The sequence below is a fragment of the Triturus cristatus genome, chromosome 6 (genome assembly GCF_964204655.1).
Source record: "Triturus cristatus chromosome 6, aTriCri1.1, whole genome shotgun sequence".
NCBI classification, from domain to species: Eukaryota; Metazoa; Chordata; class Amphibia; order Caudata; family Salamandridae; genus Triturus; species Triturus cristatus.
Window position 1 is genome coordinate 1,013,496,257 of NC_140589.1, and position 26,099 is coordinate 1,013,522,355.

The 26,099-nt window shown below is 46.0% G+C and overlaps 1 protein-coding gene across 1 annotated transcript in view; it reads left to right on the forward strand.

Annotated features, from left to right (window-relative positions):
- ANAPC1 (anaphase promoting complex subunit 1) overlaps window positions 1–26,099 on the forward strand; it is a 771,271-nt gene that overhangs the window by 196,922 nt on the left and 548,250 nt on the right. Inside the window, exons 10-12 of the mRNA XM_085611802.1 lie at window positions 3,912–4,007; window positions 24,327–24,417; window positions 24,528–24,593. Of these exons, the coding sequence (XP_085467928.1) occupies window positions 3,912–4,007; window positions 24,327–24,417; window positions 24,528–24,593 (253 nt within the window). The remainder of the gene's footprint in view (window positions 1–3,911; window positions 4,008–24,326; window positions 24,418–24,527; window positions 24,594–26,099) is intronic.

The following is a 26,099-nucleotide window of genomic DNA, read 5'->3' on the forward strand; positions in this document are numbered from 1 at the left end:
AAAGTGTGCTTAACTTTGCCACCTCCCCCAAAGGGGTGGAGTTGGCAAAGGTGGGCACACCTCCTAACCTTTCTAAGTTTTCCTACCGGTTTTTCCTCCCAAAGTGGGGGGGGGGGGTAAATTGGGGGCTGCCATCTGCTGCTAGCAGCAGAGGCTGGGGGTCACATTACAAAGGCGGCAGGCTTTTGAAACTTCCCCTTCGAGGACTGGGCCATCTTGGGGGAGGAGGTGTGACTCATCTGCCAAGAATGTGCATTGTGTTTGGTCCCAGAGAGCAGAGGCTCTCCAACCAGGGGTCCAGAAACATATCTGTGTGTGTCAGGCTGCCTATAGCCAGTCAGTGCCCACACTAGGGTCAGTAGGCTTTTCAGTGGGCACCTTTGAGGTGCTGTCTGACTAAATGTTTTAATAAATCTCACACTGGCCTCAGTGTGGATTTATTAAAAGGAGCTGTTTGGTATCAAACACTCCTGGGTTCAGTGAAGCCATCATGGTGCTGTGGCACTCAAGTTGTCAAGTTCCCAGCCCATGTACTCTCTATGGCTTCCCTGGCACTTACAATATTAAGAAATAGACCCTAATACTGTAGGGGCATATCTGCTCATGCAGATATGCCCACACCCGAGATATAGTGCACCCTGCCTTAGGGCTGGTAAGGCCTGCTGAGGGGTGACTTATGTATATCTTAGGTAGTGCTCGCTGGCATGGCACACAGGAAGTGTGCCATGTCGACTTGGTCTTTTTTCACCTCACAGGGGCAGTGGCATGGTATTAGTGTGGGGACCCTCTTCAGCCGCCAGGCCCTAGGAACTCAACGTACCATTTACTAGGGACTTACAGATGGGCAGAAGTACAAATTGTTGACATGTTTTTAGGGAAAGGACACTAGTACTGGGAACCTGGACAACAGGGACCCAGGACTATACTGTTAAAGTTGCATCAAAAAGTGTGTGAGTGTGGGGTGGGGGGGTGGTACTGCAAAAAAGCCTCATGTTCTTACAATAGCCTGAGAGTAAAACTATTTTAGCTGAGTGCGTACTGATGGGGTTCAAATTAGAGAATGTGTGGTCGGAGGTACAACTCAGGTTTTGTGTAAGTTTGGTGAGGTTTAAAATTGGAGCGATATATTTGGAAGATTTCAGAAATAATTCATTTCATGCTCTTGTCTGAGATCAGAGTAGATTTCTGCATCTCCCAGGACCAAGCATAGAGAGTTTCTGTCACAGTGAATATTCGTCTTAACTCCTAAAAAATGTGGAGGGGAGGATATATCGACACACGAATGGTTTTGCACAAGAGTTGTTTGATAGTTCTTTATGCCAGAGCTCCCTTGACAACAGGGTCCATGATGTTGGAAAATGTGACTTCAATCTTTTCTGCTTTCTTCAGGCACTACATCTCCGGGAAGGTTCCATCTCCTGAAACTGATTTTAGGCAGCCAAGCATCTGGTCTTGGTGCATGTGCATAGAGCCAGCATTCAGGCCATGGCTCTCAACGCATGTATTTATATAAGCACCTCAATTCTGTAATTCTTCACTCATCTCAGAGTGGCTCTTTTTGAGCCTTATTATCAGAAGAAAATGTACGGTTTCTTATTTAGAACTATTTTTTTAATGCTTGACAGGATGTTTTTGCTTTTTAGGTCTCACTGAGCCAGCGCATGCACTGCTCGGAGAGACATTTAGTAGGGGCTTTAAAAAGTGCTACCACAAGCTGCTTTGGCTGGCCTAGCGCTTGCGTTCACGCGCGCGTGCATGCGCCCAACTGCCAGGTTTCAGCGCCGATCAGGTGCCATCTGTCTTTCCTCTCAACGCATCTCCGCCCCTCCCCTCCCCCACCGCGTCGCGCTGCTTTCACTTTCGCGCGCGGCCAATGCTTGTTTAACATGTATTACACAAGCAATCTGAAATCGTGACAAATATGGACTCTGAAGGTATGAGGCAAAATCTGAGCATTTGATTTCCTTGCTGCAGTTTACTCGTGGGCTGATGGGAATGGGGGGGGGGGGGTCACCTATTTCTTACTGTGTAGGCTTCCTAAATTAGTCCTCTATTCTCCATTCTCTTTCTATGTGCCATTCTGCCCCTCTGTGCACCTATGTTTCCTTCACATCTCTTATAAATTCCTGTCTGTGCTTGTCCTACCTCTTTGTTTCTGTTTCTTTGCTCCATCTTTCTCCTGCATTATGTTGTTACTGTCATGCTCGTCTATCTGTGTCCTTTGTGTCTGTGCTCCGTCTGTATCTCTCAGATTCTGTAGACCGTCTGCGCCCTTTGTCTCTCGATGCCCTTTCCCTCAACCCAAGCCATTTAGTTCATTCTGTGAGCCCTTCAGACTCTTGGTTGCCCTTTCTTTCTGCCCTCTCTTATTTTTTATGCCCCTTATTTCTAACGGCAGCTGCAATGTCACTATGGTCTCCACTGGTGCCAGTTTCACGAAAATATGCATAGTTAATGGATGCACGTTTCCAGAGCTCTGTTCACCTTCCCAGGTTTCCATGCATCACAAGCAGGACGTAGTCCATCCATAGCATTAAATGGAGACAGGGGTTACAAGCTTTCACATGCGGATGTACTTCCGCATCAATCTGTTCTACCATGCAGTATGCTTGGACGCCTTGTTTTAAAATGAGGGTTCAGGCTGGGCTCGGCATAAAATCAGAGGAGGATGGGAGCGATGCCAAGAGACAGGCACGTGACAAACGTACAGCTCCCATATGGAATGCACAGCTTTAATTGGGCACACACTGCCGTCTTCTGAGCACTTCTATATAGACCTTTTTTGCAGGAATTTTTTGTTTATACTCCTGTGGGGTTGACCACTCCACAGGGCTTGGCCAAGTAAAAAATACAATCAGATTAAAAAACAACAGAAGGGGGGGGGGGACCCTAGCCAATCATGGGTGGACTTTATGGTTTAAATGGCCTTTTAGCAATGTATAGTCTAGCAACGGATTTCCCATGTAAGTTATCTATCACACAGTTCATCTTACACAACTCCATTATATGTAGATTTGTGGCTCAGCAGCCCATGCCAGTACAGTATGGTCTTGTGGCAAAGCAAACACATTGCATACCGCTCCTGATGTGCATGGCTCTCTTTGAGAGCTCCTCTAAAGGTATGCAGCACAGAAGGCAGCCCCACATTTCAAATATTCACCGAGTATTGTGAGTACTTGTTCCATAACAGCTTCTTTAGCAGGGGGTCGTCTCTACCCGGTGCACTGCCCTGTTTTTCCCCTCTCAGAAGTCACAGCAACTGCCATTGGCATTGGCATAGCCAATAGGTCTCTCCTTTGGGACCTTATAGGTGTTTAGCCATGCAACACTTGATGTTGTTGCACCAAGGATATTGTGCTGGATAACTAAACACTTCTAAGGTCCCAAAGGCGAGACCTATTGACTATGCCAATGCTTGTTAGTATTGGGTTAGTTGTTCCTGATTTGTGTGAGGGTGGTCCTCCTATAGCTTTATTATTTTAGATGTTTTTGTTAAATAATGTTAAATAATTCACTCAGATATGTTTTGGTATTTTTCTTCTATGTTTCCTCATATATTAACCAAAACCAGGATGCAAGGGATAAAAATAGTAGAGTAAGATGCCAACTGACCATTAGGAGAATTGTTTCCTTTTGTGAATGTATTGTAATATTCAACTTCATAAGGCAGTAAACTATGTTTTAAAAAATATATATATTAAGTTCCCTCTACTATGGTAATGAAGTGGAATTTGACCTTTGCATTGTAGCAATAAATGTGTGAATGCACATATTTTAGTCCAGTTGAACTAAACAATGTGTTATTGGTCCACATTTATTTTCACTGCCATGGTGTATGAGATTGTAAGATGTTGACTAGTACATCAAAACTAGTATATTCATAAATTATTTCTTTCTGTTTTTATTTCTAGGGAAAAAAATTCTCAAGCTCTTAAAGTATTTATCACCACTGATTTATGTGGGCAAAAGTACTTATGCTTTCTGGTCGAATCTCAGTTCCAACTACGGTAAGCAAATTTTGTGTTCACATGGATACAAAACGCAATTTGTCCTCTTATGTTTTGCCTGTTGCAAGAATGTTTACTGGGAGAGATCACTGCTTGTTTGATCTTTTTATATCTTTCTATCCCAATTATACCCGGTTTAAGTCCAACCAAATTTGATTATTTTTTCTTTTGTTTTGATATCAAAATATATCCACCATTGAGCTGCGCAGGAGAAATACCTGTTATTGGTAAAAAGCAAACTTTTAAAACTTTGAATTGAGAAATTGATTTCTAGCTCAAAATGTATCACCTGCTCATTGAAACCTCAGTAACTTTTTTCAGTTAAAAAACTTGTACCATCGTTCATGTCTTTAGATGAATGTCATGAGTTCTTAAACGTGAGCTGTCCTGCTGGCCGGTTTTCAAACAATTGGCAAGATTTTAAATGTGCTGTGAGAAGCTGGCTTAGTATATGGTGCACACTTATGTAAGTGGGCACCCTGCACTAATACAGACAACACTTATGGTGATTTTAGTGGTCTTGGACAACCTTAAAAAGGTCTCTAAGTGCTAGCTGTGGAGAGCAGCCGTCCGGCTTATTCCAGAAGGAGTGAAAAGCAGCTTGTTTTACCAGAGGATAATCATATTGGTATAGATTAAGTGAAAAAGAACCACACAGTGTATTTATAAAAATATGTATTTATTATAAGACACTCACTAAAACATACAAATATCTCCTGCCCGGAGATATACACAATACTTTGCAAATAAAACAGGTAAGTAGCACGAATACACAGTGGTCGCCAGGGGGAGATAAAACTATATACTAAAATAGTTGTATGCGAAATACGACTCCAGTCAAGGTTATACCCAGATGACGTAGAAGTGCCAGGGACCCAAGGAACCGCCTGAGGTAAGTAACCAGGAACCCCATGGAGGCCGTGTTCAGAGTGGGAACTGACTGCGGGCTCAATACAAGTCAATGGGTAAGTTGCGGTTGCAATTTTAAATATAAAGCCAATTTTAAATTCTTGCAAGTGGACCCTGAAGAAATCCTGTGGAAGACAGAAGGTTGGCGAGCCACCCCACCCGTGGTACCCCAGGAACCAGGATACCTACGCCAGGAAAGCCAGGTGCATAGGTGTGAATTGGCATCGGAAACCGCCGTCAAACTCATTGGAGGACTTCAGGAAGGTGCTGCTGCTGGAGATGGTGAAAGTGTCCACCCAAAGGAGGATTCAAGATGAGAAGTACCTGCAAGCAGAAGGAACAGAGTTTATGCCACTAAGGAGTGACCAGGAGGCACGGAAGACTAATGCCCACCGATGTCGGTAGTTGCAGGAGAACTGACGGTGACCTTGGAGTTGCAGCTGTGTGAACCAGGGGATGCTGTGGAAGACCAGAAGTCATTCATGAGCTGTCCCACGTCGGATGTCGAAAGTTGAGGGGTCAGTGTCTGTCGGGAGCATCAACATGCCTTGGCCACTGCAACCAATGTGGAAAGAAAAAAAGGTGCTGGGTCGGGATCAGCAAGGTACAGGTGACTCGCCACAAGCAGGGGAGTCAGAGCAGGCCCCGAGCAATCAGGGGAGCAGTCGCAAGAGGACCTCAAGCAGCTCACCAAAGATGCAGGCCCACAGTGCAAGTAATGCAGTGAGGACAAAAATCTTGGTCACAGGAGATACTGGAGGTTGTGCCTGCTTGGAGCCCGAAGATCTTGGAGTAAGGAAGCCAACAAGCCTTTTCAACGGCAAGTCGACGTGGGGGCACAGGGGTATGGTTCCTGCGGCTCCGACGAGGGATACTGGCCTCAAACTTGGTGAGACGGCAGGGCAGGCCTCGAGGGATGTGAAGAACCACCACCTGTGTTGTTGAGCCTTTCGTAGTCTGTGGGAGCTCAGCATCAGCAGACTGGTCAGCTTTGTAGCGGTGCCTGCAGATGCAGGGAAGTGACACCTTCACTTCAAAGGAGAGACTTCATGTGTCTTGGATGTCCACAGGCCTTTGAAGGTTCCTGTATAGAGCACAGGCACAGACTTGCAGCAGACGAGCAGGGCGACAAGACCAGGAACAGCAGGGGTCTTCCCAGTTGCAATCTCAGTACCTAGAACGAAGTCCAGTGAAGTACAGAGTGCCGAGACGGTCAAAGAAGAAGTGGTGTCTTGATATGAATCTTGTCCCACACCTACAGGTAAGCCCTTAAGTAACCTAAAGAAAGGGTTGGGACGATTCAAGGTTTCCTCCCAGAGGAGGGGTCGGACAGTTGGGAGGATACGCCCATGTCCTTTGTCCCGTTTCGTGCCAGAGCGGGAGCCAACGGCTCCCTGAACTGGTTTGAACTGGACTATGCAAGGAGGGCACCAAATGTGCCCCTCAAGCAGCCTGAGTGGTGCTGGCAAATGCTTCCATTCGGCCCCAATACACTAAACCCTGCCTGGGAGGTGGTCACACCTCCCTGTGACAGGATACCTATTGTTCTGCCTTCCCCTGCTCGAGCTTGGCTCAACAGCAGGAGGGCAGAATCGTGTCTCTGTTCGGCAGCAGCCATGTTGTGCTGTCCGGGTCTAGAAGACTGGTCCCGGGAGCAATGAGGACCTCCCGGTAGAGCTTTACAGTGCATGGAATCATACCTCACACACCGCTTATGGAGTGGGGGTATGATTCCAACATGTTTGATACCAAACATGACAGGGTTATTAAAGCCAGTTTGGAGATGGTCATCGCGTAATAACGCATGGCCACTCTATATATCACAATGGCTGATACACTTACAAACTGTGAAGTAAAAAATGTTTTCCTTTTCGAATCCAATGTTTGCTAATTCATTCACACATGTTATTGGTAACAACTACCAAGGTCAAGTATTCTCAAAATCACTCATTCTATTGGAACACTTAAATGCAAGGCAACGTCAATTTATAAAGAATCAATTAAATGGTTTATTTGATTCACAAAGTTTCTTTAACCACAATCAGATCATAAAAAATGCATTAGTTTTTAAATGAAACAAAGACACATTAAAAACAAGTTAAATTAAAAAAATACTGAATAAAACAAAAGCACAAATCAAGGAGATTTTGAAAAAAGACAGTCAATTTGTCATAAGCCAGTTAATTCGGAAACCTTGTGGGCAACAATTGAATAAGGGTTAACTTCCTCATTTGACACAGGTATTGTATGCCCCCTTCCAAATTTAACACAACGGAATTGCGTCGACGCGTTTCGGAGGTTATTCGAAGTTTGTGACCTCCTTCTTCAGGACTATTAGAAATGGAATCTCCTTATCCATGAACGTTTGCCTAAGGCACAAATGAAAAACAATATTTACTATCAATGTACATGATGTTTTCTTTCCCCCTTTTTTTTGTTTAAAAAACAGGAGTCTAAAACATATATATCATGTCTTACGTTTATGCGACAACTACAGTTATCTAACTATTCATTCTTTCGTACAAACAAGAAATGTACCCTCATGGATATATAACCATAATCATATTATCTAAATTCTCTGGTTTTATAAAGCAACGTAGCCCGCATCAAGAGTGTTTCCATTTAATCACTTGATCCATTACTCATCATTCATACTTTAACTCCACACTAGTAAGAAGACTTAGTGATGAAATCTCATTAGGTTTTTGAGAAACTCACCTGTGCGACCAGCGCACTAGGCTTGCTAATTGGTTTTGCTGCGCTCCTGCGGGAATGGTTTTTTCGATTAAGCACTTCCCTGGGCTGTCAAAGGAATAATAAAACGCTTATTGTATCTCGTTCAATGAGTTTTGAAAATACTCTATCTCTTCTTTTCCTGTAGATTTGAAGCTCCCAAATGGAGCTTCAAAATGGAGGGTTCTAACTTTGACTCCCCTCTTCATCTGTCTACACAGTTAGTATCAAAATTCTTAAAGATACCTTTCAAAGTTCTTCGTGGATGTGGGCAAAGGACATCTTGTTTACTTTCCTCACTGCGTGCTTCTTTGTAGGTCGCTTTGTTCCTACAAACGAGGGAACTACATTTAGTTACGCTAGGGTTGTATATGACAAAGCCTATTAGCTAATCGAAGTCGTGTACCCATTATTAATTGCGTCTATTCTGTATTAATATAATAAATTTGATTTATAGCTCACCTTATGTTAAACAATTCTGAGCTGTTAAGGATTCTTTTACTGCTCCGGGTACAATCAATTCGTGGCTGTGTATAGAAACGAGTGTATGAAAAAAATGTACACACGTGTGTCTTAAATATCACGTTTTTAGCAAAATAGACCTCAACTGTTTTTTAACCAAGCGAAAGAACATGGTAAAGGATATATATACTTCGTGGCATAGTCACGTAGTAACCGCCTGAACAAAAATCTCAATTGGCTGATTGGCGTTTATTTTGAGTGTAGCATGCCGGCCAGGTCTTACGTTATGAATCCACGAAGTTATTTTTAAACGAGAGTTAGTTTAACTAATGGCAACGTATCTCTAGTGCCTAATCGTTAGAGTGGATAATTTCGGCGTGCGGTACCCCGATCAGTCTCGAACGTACCTGTTGAAGTCCGACGATCTACGTTCCCGGGCAGCTACTTCCGCGTCTTCCGATCGCGGCAAACATCAAAGATGGACTATGCGGCTGGGACTGCCTATTTATTCAACGTCAGAGATAGACGTCATAATAGGGGGCCGGCGAACAGTACTCGGCTAGTTCTTTTTTTTGGTTTTTTTGTTTGGTATAAATCTTTATCAAAAAGCCGCATTAGACTATGCTGGACAACGGCGCGTACTCGCTGGAAATCTTGTTCTATATATTTTATAAATTACCTTCTCGTTTGGGCTATGATATTTGTTAAATCTGTCATTAAAACACAGCCATATACTCGAGAACTTAACGTTATGATGTATAAATATCTCATGATATTAAAGTCTCTGGTGAGGTTAAATGTGATAGGGACAAAGACATAATGATGTATATGCATATCCAGAGCAGTGTGTCAAGGGAAAATATGAATCCCACAATATATAGTAGAATTAAAACCTTGGTGTAATGGAGTCAAAGAAGAATATTTTATTTAATTAAACGGACTGGCATCCATATTTTAATTTGATTCTCAAAGAGAGATCTATTATTTAGTCCAGATTTATCCCGAAGGACAGATATCAAGTGCATTGTCCTCCATATTTAAATCTGTCAATTCATCGCGACAGTGCCAAGTTTTCACGGCATAATAATTCGTATTTTTTGGAGACAATGATTGGTAAATGTGATTTAGTTATTATATGTTCTCTTTAAATCACTGGCCTTGCTATTCACTGATAAGTCGTAACTCACAGATCTAGTCTGTTGATCATTTAGTTACGTTACTATTTTCATCCAATCTTCCTTAGTATTGAGGCCTTTATTGACTGTATCTAAAGCGGAAATGTACCATTGTTCTCTATTTTTACGTTTTGTTTCAATATTGCCGCCTCGTTTTGAGCAGCTAATCTTTTCAATAATGTACCATGAGAAGTCCGTATGTTTGTGTTTATATTTAGTAAAATGCTCAACCATGGGAGCATTATTTTTGTTAGTCTTGAGTGCGGATCTGTGTTCTAACAGGCGTGTTCTGAGTTCCCTGCCTGTTTCCCCCACATATGCAAGCCCGCAAGGGCATAGGAGGAGGTAAACTAGGTTGCTGCTCCTGCAGTTGTTAAGTGTTTTAGCAGTCATAGTGTAGTTATTGTAGGTGAGGGTTTTAGTTACAATACAATTGTCGCAAATTGAACAGCTGTTACATTTGTAATTTCCTATTGCTTTGTTCCCTGTGAGTGTAATTTGGTTATTGTCATTGGTTTCTCTATATGTGTGAACCAAATTGTGTCTGATGTTCTCATTACGTCGGAAGGCAAAGATTGGTTTCGGGATTTTGTCCAGTTTTCCGTCATTCAAAATGTGCCAATTTGAATAAATCACATTCTTCAGTCTATTACTGATATTTGAATACTGGCTTACAAATACCAGTTTGGGGTCAGCTGTTGTTTGACTTGCGGAGATTTTTGGTTCTGGATGTATCATACATTCCCTATTGTAAAATCGTGCTCTTTTACAGGAGTTTTTAATTAACTTCTTGGGGTATCCTCTATTTATCAATTTTTCAGTTAGGTTCCCTGCATGTTTAAGGAAGTCCTGCACATTGGAACAGTTTCTCCTAAGGCGGAGAAACTGTCCGAAGGGGATATTATCCCGCTGTGATTTGGGGTGATAGCTATTATAATGTAGGAGTGTGTTTTTGTCTGTGGGTTTGACATAAAGCTCTACTCCCAAAGCTCCTTCCATATTTTTAATGGAAATATCCAAGAAATTCACTACATTTTTGTCAAAGGCTGCTGTAAACTTGAGGTTCTCATCTCCCAAGTTAAGCCATTCAAGAAATTCTTCCAAAGTTTCAACCGTGCCTTCCCAGATGAAGAAGATGTCATCAATGAAGCGGCGCCACAACTTGACATTCTCAAAGAAGGGCGCCGCCTCATTGAACACATGCTTCTCCTCGAAATGGGCCACATAGAGGCATGCCAGGCTCGGCGCACAGGTTGCGCCCATGCTCGTGCCTTTGCACTGAAGGAAAAGTTCATTTTTGAACAAGAACATGTTGTTTTTTAAGACTAGAGTGATGCATTGTTTGATGAAATCTTTATTGGCACCTCTCAGATCTGCGTTGTCGGAAGGGGGCATACAATACCTGTGTCAAATGAGGAAGTTAACCCTTATTCAATTGTTGCCCACAAGGTTTCCGAATTAACTGGCTTATGACAAATTGACTGTCTTTTTTCAAAATCTCCTTGATTTGTGCTTTTGTTTTATTCAGTATTTTTTAATTTAACTTGTTTTTAATGTGTCTTTGTTTCATTTAAAAACTAATGCATTTTTTATGATCTGATTGTGGTTAAAGAAACTTTGTGAATCAAATAAACCATTTAATTGATTCTTTATAAATTGACGTTGCCTTGCATTTAAGTGTTCCAATAGAATGAGTGATTTTGAGAATACTTGACCTTGGTAGTTGTTACCAATAACATGTGTGAATGAATTAGCAAACATTGGATTCGAAAAGGAAAACATTTTTTACTTCACAGTTTGTCGGAGCTCTATTTCCTTTTTGACAATACAGAGCACCTCTCTTACCTTGTTTTAATGATACACTTACAAACCAGGAGAATGGACTCCGAGGGTTGCAGGGGTGTCCTGCTCATGCAGGGGCATCCTCACACTTAGAAATGAACACCCTGCCTTCAGGATTGAAAGACCTGGCTTAGGGGTGACTTATAGGTTTCAAGTGCGGTGACCTCAGATATAGGCAAACCTATATCTGTCGTAAGTGGTGCTAGCACCAGCTTACACAGGTTGCAATGGCAGGCCTATAGTTACAGTTTGAGTGGTCTCCCATGAGTGGCATAATACATGCTTCAGCCCATGTGGGACCCCTGGTGTACGTATGCCCTGGATCCCTCAGGACCATATACTAGGGACTTAAAAGGGTACACCAGTATCCAATCTGGGATGTACCCAAGTACTTACCATGTCAATTTAAGGGAGACTGGGGCCTGGTTAGCAGGATCCCAGCCAGACTAGTCAGAAACAGCGTAGCACCAGGAAAAAAGTGGGTGTAACCATAAAAGCAGTTCCTACTTTCCTACATGTGCTTTTTCACGGCAAAGGGCACCACTAAAGTCGCCCATTTCCTAAATAGGTATTCTTAAGCTTTTCAAAAGAGATGGAGTTAAAAGAAAAAAATATTTTACGGGTATATACTTGCTTTTGCATTAAGAGGTCTGTAACTGATGAGCACTCTTTTCAAATGCTAGACCTTTTTCAGTATGACAGAAATACAAACTTTATGGATTTGAAAGCTTTTGATTTTCAACAAAACAAAATTTCGAAATTCTTAAAAATAAATGTTGGTATTAGGATCTTACAACTTGGTTAATTGGGTATTTTTAAGGAATTTTTTGAATGGCCTCAGCTGTTACAAGACCCCAAGTTTTCCAGGGTTTGGCCAAGAAAAACGCATTAAGCCAAGTCAGAAATGGCCCAGATTTCATTGCCTCATCAAAATCCTTAATGTGGCTTAGAGGAAAGTAGTACATTTCATAGGTAGGCCAAAGCTTCAGTACGTCTTTCAGTTCCAAAGTGCATGGTAGTTATGACTGCTCATCTCAGGGCAGTTAAATGCTTGTGTCTCACCTTTTTTGATGACCCCATAAGGGTGGAGGTCCTCATGAACCTCCAACAAGTAGTTAATATAATACCTTTACTTTAGACATTCTCAATTAAAAGAAAGATGAATTGCAGCTCCTTTGACTTTTTACGAGCAATGGAAGACCTATGGCTTCGAACTGCTTTCTACTGCTTTTGCTCCAGAAGAGAGACCCATCAGTTGTAAGAACATTTTTTAAATTTGTCTATCAAAGAACCATTTTTCACAAATAGTTGGCATGTCTGCTGCACAGCAAAGTAGGATAGAAATTTGTTGAAAAAAATAAATGCTCTAGCTGCACACACTGAAGTGACCTCTGTAGTTCAGTTTTCCACCTCGTATTAATTTGGAATAGTAACACAATGGAGTCGACTTTTATTTTTCTAATCTTATTTTTTTTTAACACTTTTCTCTAAAGTTACAGTTTCTTAATTGTTGCTTATCCCTGTTGTATGCATTTGAAAACATTTGTCTCAGATTAAAATTCTGCCATCAATTAAAGTTCTGCATATCCGAAGCCTGGTTTTGCCTTGTACAATGAAATCAGTTTCTCCTATACACCATAATTCGTCTTACTTTTTGTATGCTCACCCAGATGGTGTCTGCTGTTTTTCTTTTCTTATCTTCTGTACCTGTTTTTATTCTATAATTGAAAGGATATGGCGCCACAATCTTATTTCAGACCCTCCACATTATTCACAGCCAATATACTTATTTTTTATTTTCAAAACATTTGTTAAATGTATGCCTACAAACTTAACTGCAAGATTCCTAGCAACCTAGCAAAATTCCTTTTAAGAGTACTACGTACGTACACAGTTAAAGCCTTTTATATGGCTCCCCTTTGGATCTATGTCCGGCTCAATTATTCAGTCACTCGCCCCTCTTATCATTTCTCCTTTGAATACGATCTGGAACACCTCTTTACAAACTGGTCATTTCCCTACGTCTTGGAAACAGGCTATGCTGATCCCAATTTTGAAAAAACCTGAAGCCGACCCATCGGTGTTCAGTAACTACCGGCCCATCTCCCTTTTACCAAAACCAGCCAAAATACTGGAGAAAGTAGTGCAAGAACAACTTTCTAACTACCTCGAGTCCGGACAACTTCTCCACGATTTGCAATCCGGATTTAGGTTCGGTTACAGTACCGAGACTGATCTTCTGGAGGTGACTGAGACTATTCGCAAATGCGTGGACGCGGGCAAGGCGGCTATGCTTGTGCTCCTCGACCTGTCTGCGGCATTCGATACGGCCTCCCATACCATATTGATATAAAGTCTGTATAGTCTCTGGGTTCAAGGCACCCCTCTGGCCTGGATTAGATCCTTTCTAAGTGGTCGTACTCAACAGGTCCACCTTCAACCTTTTGTCTCAGAGAAGAAAACACTAAGGGCTCTGCCCTGAGCCCACTGTTTTTTAATGTCTATCTATTCCCGCTGGCTACGGTGGTTGAATCAAGTGTGGTCAGAGTGATCTATTACGCTGATGACACTCAACTTGTGTTTTCATTTAGAGATCACTCTGACACTAGTTTCTCTAACTTTAGACGCTGCCTGAGCAACATCTCGTCCTGGATGGCACTTAACACTCTCAGGTTCCACTTGGATAAAACCGAGGTGTTGTTTTTTAATTAAAAAAAATCCCCCTTTACCTTTTCTTTGGTGGCCACCTGAGTTGAACCCCCCCTCCCCATACCGGTGAATTCAGCTAGCAATCTTGTTTCCAATTTGACAACAAATTGTCTTCCAAGGTTCAAATAAATAAGGTCAGCTCTGCGTGCTTTGGTAAGATTCGCATGATCGGTAAAATTCTCCCTTTTCTGCCCATGGACACACATAGGACCATTATTTACGCCCTTATAACTTCACACCTGGACTATGCGAACAGCCTGTATGTTGGAGCACCAGCCTATTTGGTTAAATGCCTACAGATTGTACAAAATGCGGCGGCATGGATGATATGTAACATCCCTTATCGTCACTCAATTTCTCTGCACCTAAAAAAGTTACACTGGCTACCCGTGACTAGCTGCATACAGTTCAAATCTCTGGTCCTGGCTTTTAGAGCAATAAAGGGTCAAGCACCTGCTTATCTCAGAGCCAGACTTAAACTTGCCTAGTCTCATCGATCGCTTAGATCAAATCATCTGTGCCTCTTACGCTGTCCCTGATTTTGTCGCTCCAAAATGGGGGGGCAGAGCCTTCGCAGTTATTACTGCTCAATCATGGAATAGCCTGCCATTGTCTCTTCGTATGATTGAATCTGAATGCCTGATACAACGCAATTTAAAAACCTGGCTGTTTTCCATCCCTTAGCCACGCTGAGATAGTTACTGCTGCCTACCGTCCATAGCGCCGGGACAGCCCCGTTGGGGGTAGATGCGCGCTTTATAAGCTTTATGTTGGAAAACCACTCCCACACTAGAAGGGGTGGTGGTGGTCTTCCGGACACACTGTGGTAGCTTGGCTCGAGTGGTCAGGAATCAGGCTCCGTGCTAAGCATACAACATACCCAAACAATAACCATGCGCGCATCCGTTCCAAAAACGACTCTACACCGTAAAAATTATGAAAATATCTTTCTTTATCTTTTTCTCTTAGTTGCTGATTGGGAAAATAAATAAGTCAATCACAATATACAAATCTTAAATAGTGCCGGTCAAATAAATACTGTCTGAAGATTCAATAAATAGGGATGATCATAAATACAAGGGACATAAGTATAAGTGCAGGTAATACAGGCAATTAAATATTCTGAGGCAATAAATACTGTACCAACAAATATTGTGCACCAACAAGTCCTGTGGACCAATAAATATAGTGAAGCAATAAATAGGTTAAACACAATAAATACAGTGCCCCCAATAAATAATTAAAAGTATACAGCAACACTCATGTAATCAGATCACTTTTCAATTCCTAAGGGCTGATTTGGCCCAGGCACAGCTTGTAGGGTTGTGGAAGGCTTGAGGGGGTCTACTCCCTGGCTGGGTCAAGGCTGAGGCCTAAACTGAGGTAGATAAAAGGGGGGAAATACCAGAGACCTGGCTCTCTCTCTCTCCACACAACCTCTCTAGATTAGTCCCAGTTCACCCCTGGCACAGTCAGGTTGGTTCCAGCACCTCCCTAGCCCCTTAGAGCAGTCTCTCAGGTCTCCACAGGGCCTTAGGCGCCCTCTACTCCACTTACTGCCCTTTTTCTGATGCTCCGACGCCGCTGGAGTCGGGTCGATGCCGTGAGGCGGTTCCAGCTCGATGTCGGCGGCCTCGGCACAATGTCAGTTCTTTGACGACGCCGGCGGCGGCTCCGGTCTCGACATCAGCGGCCTCGGTTCGATCTCGACCTCCGATTCGACGGCGTCGGGCAGTCTCTACTCGATGTCGACTTCGGGCGGCTCCGGTCCGATGGCGCTCTCGGCTTCGATGACGTCGGCCGGCCTGGCCTGGATGTCGACTTCCGGCGACTCCGGGGTGCGATCCTCACCCCCGACCTCCGGTGCTCCTCCTCACAGGTTCCGGGCGACTCCGGAGTGCGATCCTCACTCCCGACCTCCGGTACACTTCACCTCGGTCTCCGACGACTCCGGAGGGCGGACTTCACTCCTCCGATGACGCCGCTCACTCGACCTCGGTTAACTTTCTCCTCGACCTTTGGTATTCCTCACGACCTCCGTCGGCGCCCTCTCACGACCTCAGGCGGCTCCGGGTACGACGTCTGCTTCTTCAGTCAGCGCTGCTTCTCCACCTCGGGCTCCAGGTCTCAGGCTACTCGACGCCGGACTCCAGGGAAACCAGTTTCCAGGTCAGGATCTTGCTGCTTTCTGCTTCTAAGGCCTGTTCCTGCTGTCCAGGTCCTTAGGATGAGTTTTTCTGGCTTCTTCCCACACAGGGCTACAGGCTGGGATCCATCAGTAGGGACTAGTATCAAGGGTGGGTTTATGGACCCCACTCCAGGCACAAGTTTCCACCCCTGCTGCTTCACTCCTTCCTCCTTCACTGTTGTGCTGCTCTCTCTTCACCAGTCAGGTGCCAACTGCCAGCTCCAACTGCCAACTCTCTGTCTTAGCTTCCCAACATTCTAAAACGCCTCCAACTGTCACAGGGTTCTGGAATGTTCTGGAAGGTGCTGGTAGGTTCCAGTGGATGCTGGTGATGTCACAGGTGGCCACCATTTTGTGCTTCAGGCCCTCAGACAGAAGTTTCAGGGGTAGCTAAAATGGCTCCCTGAATCTGCAGCAACACGAAAAAGTCTGGTGGTTCCCAAAAAGGAAAAATTCAAACAGGGTTTGAGGCAAAAGTGGGACAAAATAAATAATGATGAGGAGGGACCACCCAAAGGGCTGTCAGGTCTAACACGCGTCCCCCCCAGCTGAAAGTGGGGAGAGCTACCCAACCCCTTGGGAGTTCTCATCACTAAGGCGGAAATACCTTGAGAGACCGTCTGCATTGGCGTGGTCCACTCCAGGCCGATGTTCCACCTGGAAGTCCATCCCCTGTAGGGAAATAGACCACCTCAACAACTTGGGATTCTCCCCCTTCATTTGCATCAGCCAACGAAGGGGTCTGTGGTCGGTCTGAACAAGGAAGTGCGAGCCAAACAGGTATGGCCGCAACTTCTTCAGAGCCCATACCACTGCAAAGGCTTCACGCTCTATTGCACTCCACTTCTGTTCCCTGGGAAGTAGTCTCCGGGATAGGAAGACCACGGGTTGATCCAGCCCCTCTTCGTTGAGTTGCGATAACACTGCCCCAATGCCATGTTCTGATGCATCTGTCTGGACAATGAACTCCTTGGAAAAGTCTGGGGCCCTTAAGACCGGGGCCTCGCACATGGCTTTCTTCAATCTCTCAAAGGCTTGTTGACAAGCCTCCGTCCAGACTACCCGTCGAGGTTGTTTCTTGGACGTGAGCTCCGTGAGGGGGGCTACGATGGTACCGTACCCCTTCACGAAGCGGCGGTAGTATCCCGTGAGGCCCAAAAATGCTCGGACCTCAGTCTGTGTCTTGGGGGGTTCCCAGGCCATGATGGCCTCGATCTTCGCCTGGAGGGGTTGCACCGCTCCCCTACCCACCAAGTGTCCAAGGTACACTACCGACCCCTGCCCGATCTGGCACTTGCTGGCCTTGATCGTCAATCCAGCTTGTCTCAGGGCCTGGAGAACAGCTTGCAGGTGACGCAAGTGATCCTCCCAGCTGTTACTGAAGACGGCTATGTCATCCAGATAAGCAGCAGAGAAACTCTCCATTCCGGTGAGGATCTGGTTTACCAGGCGCTGAAACGTGGCAGGTGCGTTCTTGAGCCCAAAGGGCATCACACAGAACTGGTAGTGGCCATTGGGCGTGGAGAAGGCTGACCTTTCCCTTGCTCCATCAGTCAAAGAGATCTGCCAGTACCCAGAAGTAAGGTCAAAGGTACTTAGATATTGGGCAGCTCCCAGCCGGTCAATCAATTAATCCGCCCTAGGGATCGGATGAGCATCAGTTTTGGTCACTGAATTCAGTCCCCGATAGTCCACACAGAACCTCAGTTCTGGTTGGGCACCCGGTGGTGCAGCTTTTGGTACTAACACCACCGGACTGGACCAGGGGCTGCTAGAAGGTTCGATCACTCCTAGCTCCAGCATCTTAGTGACTTCACTATGAATGCTGGCCTTCACCTTGTCTGACATCCGGTAGATCTTGGACTTCACAGGTGGGCTGTCTCCTGTGTCCACGCCATGGACGCACAGGTGAGTCCTACCCGGGACAAGGGAGAACAACGAGGAGTACTGCCCCAGGACCTGGCGACAGTCCTCCTGCTGTTCAGGAGTTAGAGATGGGGAGAGAATCACTCCCTCCACCGACCCATCCTTCTCTTGAGACGCAAACAGATCAGGGAGAGGCTCGCTTTCCACGTCCTCTCCTCCGTCAGTCACCATCATCAAGATGACTTCGGGCCTCTCGTGGTGGGGTTTGAGGCGGTTGGCATGTAGCACCCGCAGGGGCTGACGAGGGGTCTTCAGGTCCACCAAGTAGGTAGCCTTACCCTTCTTCTCCAACACCTCAAAGGGTCCTGACCAGCGATCCTGGAGGGCACTAAGCTCTCCTGGTTCGATCACCCACACCTTCTGGCCAGGCTCCAACTCCACCGGGTGAGCATTGTGGTCATACCACGCCTTCATCACTGCTTGGCTGGCTTCCAAGTTGTCAGAAGCTTGCTTCCACAACTTAGCCATTTGGCTCCGGAAAGCCAGCATGTAGCTCACCACATCCTGGGGAAGCTTTCTGGGAGTTCTTTCCCATCCGTCTCTCACCAGGTTGAGAGGTCCACGTACAGGGTGCCCATACAGAAGCTCGAAGGGGCTGAAGCCCACTCCCTTCTGTGGCACTTCCCTGTAGGAAAAGAGTAAACAGGGTAGGAGGACGTCCCATTTCCTCCGCAGGCTTTCAGGCAGACTTCTGATCATGCCCTTCAAGGTTTTATTAAACCTCTCCACCAGACCATTGTTCTGGGGGTGGTAAGGAGTGGTGAACCGGTATGTCACTCCACACTCCTTCCACATTGCCCGCATATACGCTGACATGAAGTTGGTCCCCCTGTCGGACACAACTTCCTTGGGAAAACCCACTCGGGTAAAGATTCCCATCAGGGCCCTAGCCACAACAGGTGCTGTTATGGTCCTCAGAGGTATTGCCTCTGGGTACCGTGTGGCATGATCCACTAGAACCAGGATAAACCTGTGACCAGCTGTAGTTGGTGGATCTAACGGACCCACAATGTCGATGCCCACCCTTTCAAAGGGGGTGCTAACGACAGGAAGTGGTTCCAGGGGAGCTTTCAGCTTCACCCCTGTTTTCCCACTGGCTTGGCAAGACACACATGTCCGGCAGTAGGTATCGGACGACACTTTCATCTGAGGCCAATAAAAGTGTGGGACAAGACGGGCGAAGGTCTTGTCTTGCCCCAAGTGTCCTGCCAATGGTATCTCGTGAGCCAACTCCAGAAGGAAGGCTCGATAACGTTGAGGGACTACCAAGGCTCGTGACGATCCATGTAGGGGTGCCTTGGGTTCACTGTAGAGGAGGCCATCCTCCCAGTAAACACTGTAGTTCCCTTCAACGTTCCCTGCTGCCTGGGCTTCGGCCTGTCGCCTCAGCCCCTCAAGGGTAGGGCACTCCCTCTGGCCCTGGCAGAATTCCTCCCTGGACGGGCCTCCCTCCACGTGCCACTCGGCCGGGATGGGTAGGTCCTCCAGGTTGGTAACGTCCCCCACCGCAGACTCCTGGTCCACCACCTCCGGTGGCCTATCCGTCCTACGGGGTGGGGACGCCGAGGCAGGCTCCTCCTGTCCTCGGTTCTTCCCTTGACTGGCAGCTGGCTGGGCCTTTGTTCCAGGCTCCAGCCGAAATGAACTCCCTCTTCGGGTAGTCGCGGACCTTGTGCTAACACAGGCCCAGTCAGGTGTACCCAGCATCTCGGTGTGAGTCCGGTATTCCACCTCCTTCCAAGCGTTGTGCTCCATGTCATTCCCCAGCAGACAATCGACTGGCACGGCAGGGCTTACGGCAACTCGAAGTGAACCTGCAACCCCCCCCCATTCAAAGGGAACCTCGGCCACTGGATAGTGGCCGGTTCTGCCGTCAGCCATCGCGGCTGGGTGGAGTACATCGGGAATTACCTGCTCGGGAGACACCAGTTGGCTACGCACCATAGTCATACTGGCTCCTGTGTCTCTCAGAGCCTTCCCTCTTTGGCCGTTGATGGTGACCCATTGCCCATACTTTGCGGTATTTGCGGGCACCTGGATCTTAGGAACCATCTCCCGTTCTCCCAGGGACACTAAAGTGACACCCGCCCACTCCCTTCCCTTAGTTAAGGGCATCTCCTCCCCGAGCACTACACTAGCTACTCCGGGGGTCTTTCCTCCAGTGGGAGGGGGTGGTCGTTTCAAGCACCTCGGATCTCCTTTATAGTGTCCAACGCCACCGCACTCCTAGCAATGGACAACCCTTGGCTGCTGACTCTGGCCAGGATTAGGGTTTCTGGGCGGGTTAGCCTTAGGGGTGAATCCTGTTCCCTTCCCTTGGAAATTATTTTGGGGGCCTTTGGAGAACTCCTTTTTCTTTTCCCCTCCCTCTTTCTTCTGGGGGGCGCCCTGTCCGGCCTTTTGAGTATCCCCTCCAGTCCCCCTTGTGGACACCCGGGTACTAGCCCAAATGTCCGCCTCCTCAGCAAGCTTCCGGGGATTGGTCAGCTTGCTATCCACCAGGTGTTGCCGCAGTTCAGGGAAACATTTCTCGAGCAGGTGTTCCTTCAGTACCAGGTCAAACAGCCCCTCGTAGTTCCTCACTTCACTGCCCTGAATCCAACCTTCCAGTGCCTTCTTTGCATAGTCCAGGAAGTCCACCCAATTCTGCGTGCCCAGTTTGTGACTACCCCTGAACTTCTGTCTGTACTTTTCAGGTGTTAGTCCAAACTTTCTGATGAGCGCCAGTTTCATGGTGGGGTAGTGGGTCTGCTCATCCTCCTCGAGGGCCAATAAAGCATCCCTACCAGCTGGAGGCATGTACTTGTACAATCCCCCTCCCCAGTACTTCTCTGGAACCCCATGGGCCCTCAACGAGACCTCATAGGCCGCTAGCCACTTGGCGATGTCGTCGCCCACTCCATAGCTAGCTACTATGTCCTTTGGCAGGTATGGTTTAGGTTCCCTGGTGATCCCTTGGGTTTGGCTGCCACCATTAGGAACAAGTTGTGCCCCGATTCTCAAGATCTGAAGATCTATTTCTTTCAGTCGCAATTCATGGGCCATCCTCTGCTCCTCCTTCTCCTTCTCCAGCCTTGCTAAGTCCCATGTGAGCTGTCTTTTCTCCCTCCGGTCTGTTAACTCCACCTCAGACAAGCCACCGCTAGAGGCACTGCTGCCCTTCCTAGAAATGGTTCTGGGCCCTGTTGACAGGTTCCCCACCTCAGGTTGGTACATCTCAGCCCCCTCGGGGTCAGGCTCTCCATCCCTGTCTTCCTCCTCAGCCTTGCTTTCTCGGCGTGCCTCCCCCCAAGCCCTTAAGCTGGTTTGGAGTGCACCCTTCTTTGCTCCTGGGGGACAGTACACCCCTTCCCGCTGGCAAAACTCCCTGAGTTGGGCCACAGTGTACGTTTCTAGATTTTCTAGTACAAACTCCATCTTGCCCACTCAGGTTAGAGGACAGGTTTTTGTGCAGTAACTATGCAGGGGGGTACCTTTAATAATACCTCCTCCCACCACCAGAGTAAATTTGGAAAAAACAAAAACCCACAATTAGGAAGGCCGCTTTTGAGAAAACTCCCGGTGTAGGCCTATGGACTACCCACAGTTATTGTTGAGTATGCGTAGGCACAGCTCTATCCCACCACTGAACACCAATTTATGTTGGAAAACCACTCCCACACTAGAAGGGGTGGTGGTGGTCTTCCGGACACACTGTGGTAGCTTGGCTCGAGTGGTCAGGAATCAGGCTCCGTGCTAAGCATACAACATACCCAAACAATAACCATGCGCGCATCCGTTCCAAAAACGACTCTACACCGTAAAAATTATGAAAATATCTTTCTTTATCTTTTTCTCTTAGTTGCTGATTGGGAAAATAAATAAGTCAATCACAATATACAAATCTTAAATAGTGCCGGTCAAATAAATACTGTCTGAAGATTCAATAAATAGGGATGATCATAAATACAAGGGACATAAGTATAAGTGCAGGTAATACAGGCAATTAAATATTCTGAGGCAATAAATACTGTACCAACAAATATTGTGCACCAACAAGTCCTGTGGACCAATAAATATAGTGAAGCAATAAATAGGTTAAACACAATAAATACAGTGCCCCCAATAAATAATTAAAAGTATACAGCAACACTCATGTAATCAGATCACTTTTCAATTCCTAAGGGCTGATTTGGCCCAGGCACAGCTTGTAGGGTTGTGGAAGGCTTGAGGGGGTCTACTCCCTGGCTGGGTCAAGGCTGAGGCCTAAACTGAGGTAGATAAAAGGGGGGAAATACCAGAGACCTGGCTCTCTCTCTCCACACAACCTCTCTAGATTAGTCCCAGTTCACCCCTGGCACAGTCAGGTTGGTTCCAGCACCTCCCTAGCCCCTTAGAGCAGTCTCTCAGGTCTCCACAGGGCCTTAGGCGCCCTCTACTCCACTTACTGCCCTTTTTCTGATGCTCCGACGCCGCTGGAGTCGGGTCGATGCCGTGAGGCGGTTCCAGCTCGATGTCGGCGGCCTCGGCACAATGTCAGTTCTTTGACGACGCCGGCGGCGGCTCCGGTCTCGACGTCAGCGGCCTCGGTTCGATCTCGACCTCCGATTCGACGGCGTCGGGCAGTCTCTACTCGATGTCGACTTCGGGCGGCTCCGGTCCGATGGCGCTCTCGGCTTCGATGACGTCGGCCGGCCTGGCCTGGATGTCGACTTCCGGCGACTCCGGGGTGCGATCCTCACCCCCGACCTCCGGTGCTCCTCCTCACAGGTTCCGGGCGACTCCGGAGTGCGATCCTCACTCCCGACCTCCGGTACACTTCACCTCGGTCTCCGACGACTCCGGAGGGCGGACTTCACTCCTCCGATGACGCCGCTCACTCGACCTCGGTTAACTTCCTCCTCGACCTTTGGTATTCCTCACGACCTCCGTCGGCGCCCTCTCACGACCTCAGGCGGCTCCGGGTACGACGTCTGCTTCTTCAGTCAGCGCCGCTTCTCCACCTCGGGCTCCAGGTCTCAGGCTACTCGACGCCGGACTCCAGGGAAACCAGTTTCCAGGTCAGGATCTTGCTGCTTTCTGCTTCTAAGGCCTGTTCCTGCTGTCCAGGTCCTTAGGATGAGTTTTTCTGGCTTCTTCCCACACAGGGCTACAGGCTGGGATCCATCAGTAGGGACTAGTATCAAGGGTGGGTTTATGGACCCCACTCCAGGCACAAGTTTCCACCCCTGCTGCTTCACTCCTTCCTCCTTCACTGTTGTGCTGCTCTCTCTTCACCAGTCAGGTGCCAACTGCCAGCTCCAACTGCCAACTCTCTGTCTTAGCTTCCCAACATTCTAAAACGCCTCCAACTGTCACAGGGTTCTGGAATGTTCTGGAAGGTGCTGGTAGGTTCCAGTGGATGCTGGTGATGTCACAGGTGGCCACCATTTTGTGCTTCAGGCCCTCAGACAGAAGTTTCAGGGGTAGCTAAAATGGCTCCCTGAATCTGCAGCAACACGAAAAAGTCTGGTGGTTCCCAAAAAGGAAAAATTCAAACAGGGTTTGAGGCAAAAGTGGGACAAAATAAATAATGATGAGGAGGGACCACCCAAAGGGCTGTCAGGTCTAACACTTTAAAATAAATAATTCCAGTTTTAAAAATATTACTCCAGGCATAGGTGTGTCTTACTTATGTATTTCCAGGAGTAAGACTGGGTTCTGTAAGTACGTCTTACCTTGTGGAAACTACACATGGTTATACTTTGTGAATCAGGCCTGAATGTTATGGTGTAATGTTAGTCTATGATAAAAGGAAGACGCAGCTATTCATAGAAAAGCTTTGTGAATTTGGGCCTTTGGAGCTGAGGTTGTTTGAATATATGAATATTTGAGAACGGACCCAAGAATCAGACCCCGCATGTTTGTAAAATAATACTAATACTGATCAGTAAAAAAATGACGTTTTTAGGAAAGTTAAGGCTCTATACCTTCCCTTGATCCCATTGCTTCAGGTTACTCTAGTAGTTAACTAAAAGAAGTTGAGCCACTATGAGCCTCTTAGTTCTGATCCAACTTTGCCTGTGCAGTTTCCCTGACTTTCTCGATCTGCACAGTGGCTGATAAGGGGTGTGTTGACAACTATAGCTATAATTTGAATCCTCAAACATAATTGTTTCACATAATGTAAATGATCTGATGCATTTACGTCCAATAACATTTGACACAGTTGATGTCACTACACAACACAAAGTAAATTTGAGGAATGTACCTCGTGTTGATTGTTACAGTTACGCTGTTAATTAGAAAAACATACTGTAACCCATTGTGTATTATTGTGGTAATATTTTTTTATGTGTTTCTTAATATTCAAGCCAAAATGCTGACTTTTTTGCTGAAATATCTTCTTTGTTTTAGGTTTGTCAAGTTTGAAGAAAGTAACGATAAGTCTCAGCTAATTTTTGGTTCTGTCACTAACATCCCAGCGAAAGATGCTGCACCAATTCAGGTTAACTCAAACTAGCCATACCAACAAATACAAGCATAAGAGATCAACTGCTATGGTTATACTAAATGGATTACTAATTTGAGGCCATGTTTGTTACATTATTTTTTTAGAGCATTGATACAGTTCTGGTTTTGGAATGCAGTGGTAGCCTGGTGCTGTACACTGGAGTTGTGCGGGTATGTACTTTTTTATTCATGAATTCAGATTGCTCTATGTAGCTCATCAGCTGCATGTTAGATGGGTTGAGGTCTATGCCAGTTGATTATAGGCATCATTAAGAGTGCCTTATTGAATCCAATGGGGCCAGTAACAAGAGAACAGAAGGTGTTTCCTTCTTTTGTGACTGATATCCGTTTTATTTCTCACAATATTACCCACAGTATACATTGATTTAGCCTCATTTGTGCAAAACAGAATTTAGACATCCAAACGACACGATGCAGGATTTATTTTATTTAAGGTTATTGAAATATTACTCTCTATGGCATCTTATTTACATCCCACCCATTGCATTGAAGAATTTATAGCAAATTGCTAGCAAACAATGTGCTGGTCTTTCGTAAGATAATAGATAAGAAGAAATGCTCATCACTTCCCTCTTTACTGGCTCTAAAATGGGTTGAACAAGAAAATAAATCTAGTTTTAGCGCCCATAAAAGCATTGTGTTCTCTGGAATAAACGTTTTAGGCATCAACTTTATGGTGGCTCAGGTGATATTAAGATGTAATTGTTTTTATTGATTTGAAGAGGGAGAACAACAGCACCCACCTACGTCCACAGGCCAGTTTGGAAATAATAAACCGTCGTGAGAGAAATAGAAATGAGAAGGGACGATGCAGAACAGACCGAGAAATCATAAGAAATTATAAATAGAAGTAGATACTCAACAGCTTAAGTAAATGATGTCGCCAGATGGTAGAGCGACTCTTGCGTAGGCACAATATACATTAACAATAGATAGATTATGCATTTGCCTGAACTTAGTGAGTGAGGTGAAAAACCAGCAAGTACATTGGGCAAGTTAGTTCGACAAACTCGATGGCCAAAAAATGTATAGTGGAGGCACACAATTTGTAAAAACGTGGTAGCGTGTGTGTGACACTCTCCATCAGTTTCTCCATACCGACAATCTCCCATAATTTATGCAGCCAGTCTAGTCTAGTCAGGGCAGTTTCGGTACCCCAGCGGGACAGTAGGATCTGTTTAGCAGCCCCCAAAGCCAAATAGAGGTCTCTCCCAGGCAAGATTTTAAAGGGTAGATCAATGCATTTGGCAATCCCAGTACTGTGTAGCTAGGGAACCTGGACAATTCTGTGCCATACGTGTTGTCAATATCAGACAGGATGGCCACCCAAAATTGCTGAATCTTCTGGCATTGCCACAGCAGGTGTGTAAGTGAGCCCTCCAGACTGAAGCGACACTGGCACTGAGGTCCCCTCCTGGCTTCCAACGGGCCACCCTGACAGGGGGTATAATATCAATAGTGGGCTATTTCAAGAAACAATTTCTTGCCTGTGGTGCTGCGTGAAGAAGCCCTAGCTCTGTGGATAATATCCTGCTATTCATTAAGTGAAAATTCAAGCTCACATTCAGATTCCTACCTTTGCTGCACTGGGGATTCGGTGTGTTGTAGTGGTGTGAGGAGGAAGGAGTATTTGTCCGAGAGGAAGCGTTTGTCCGA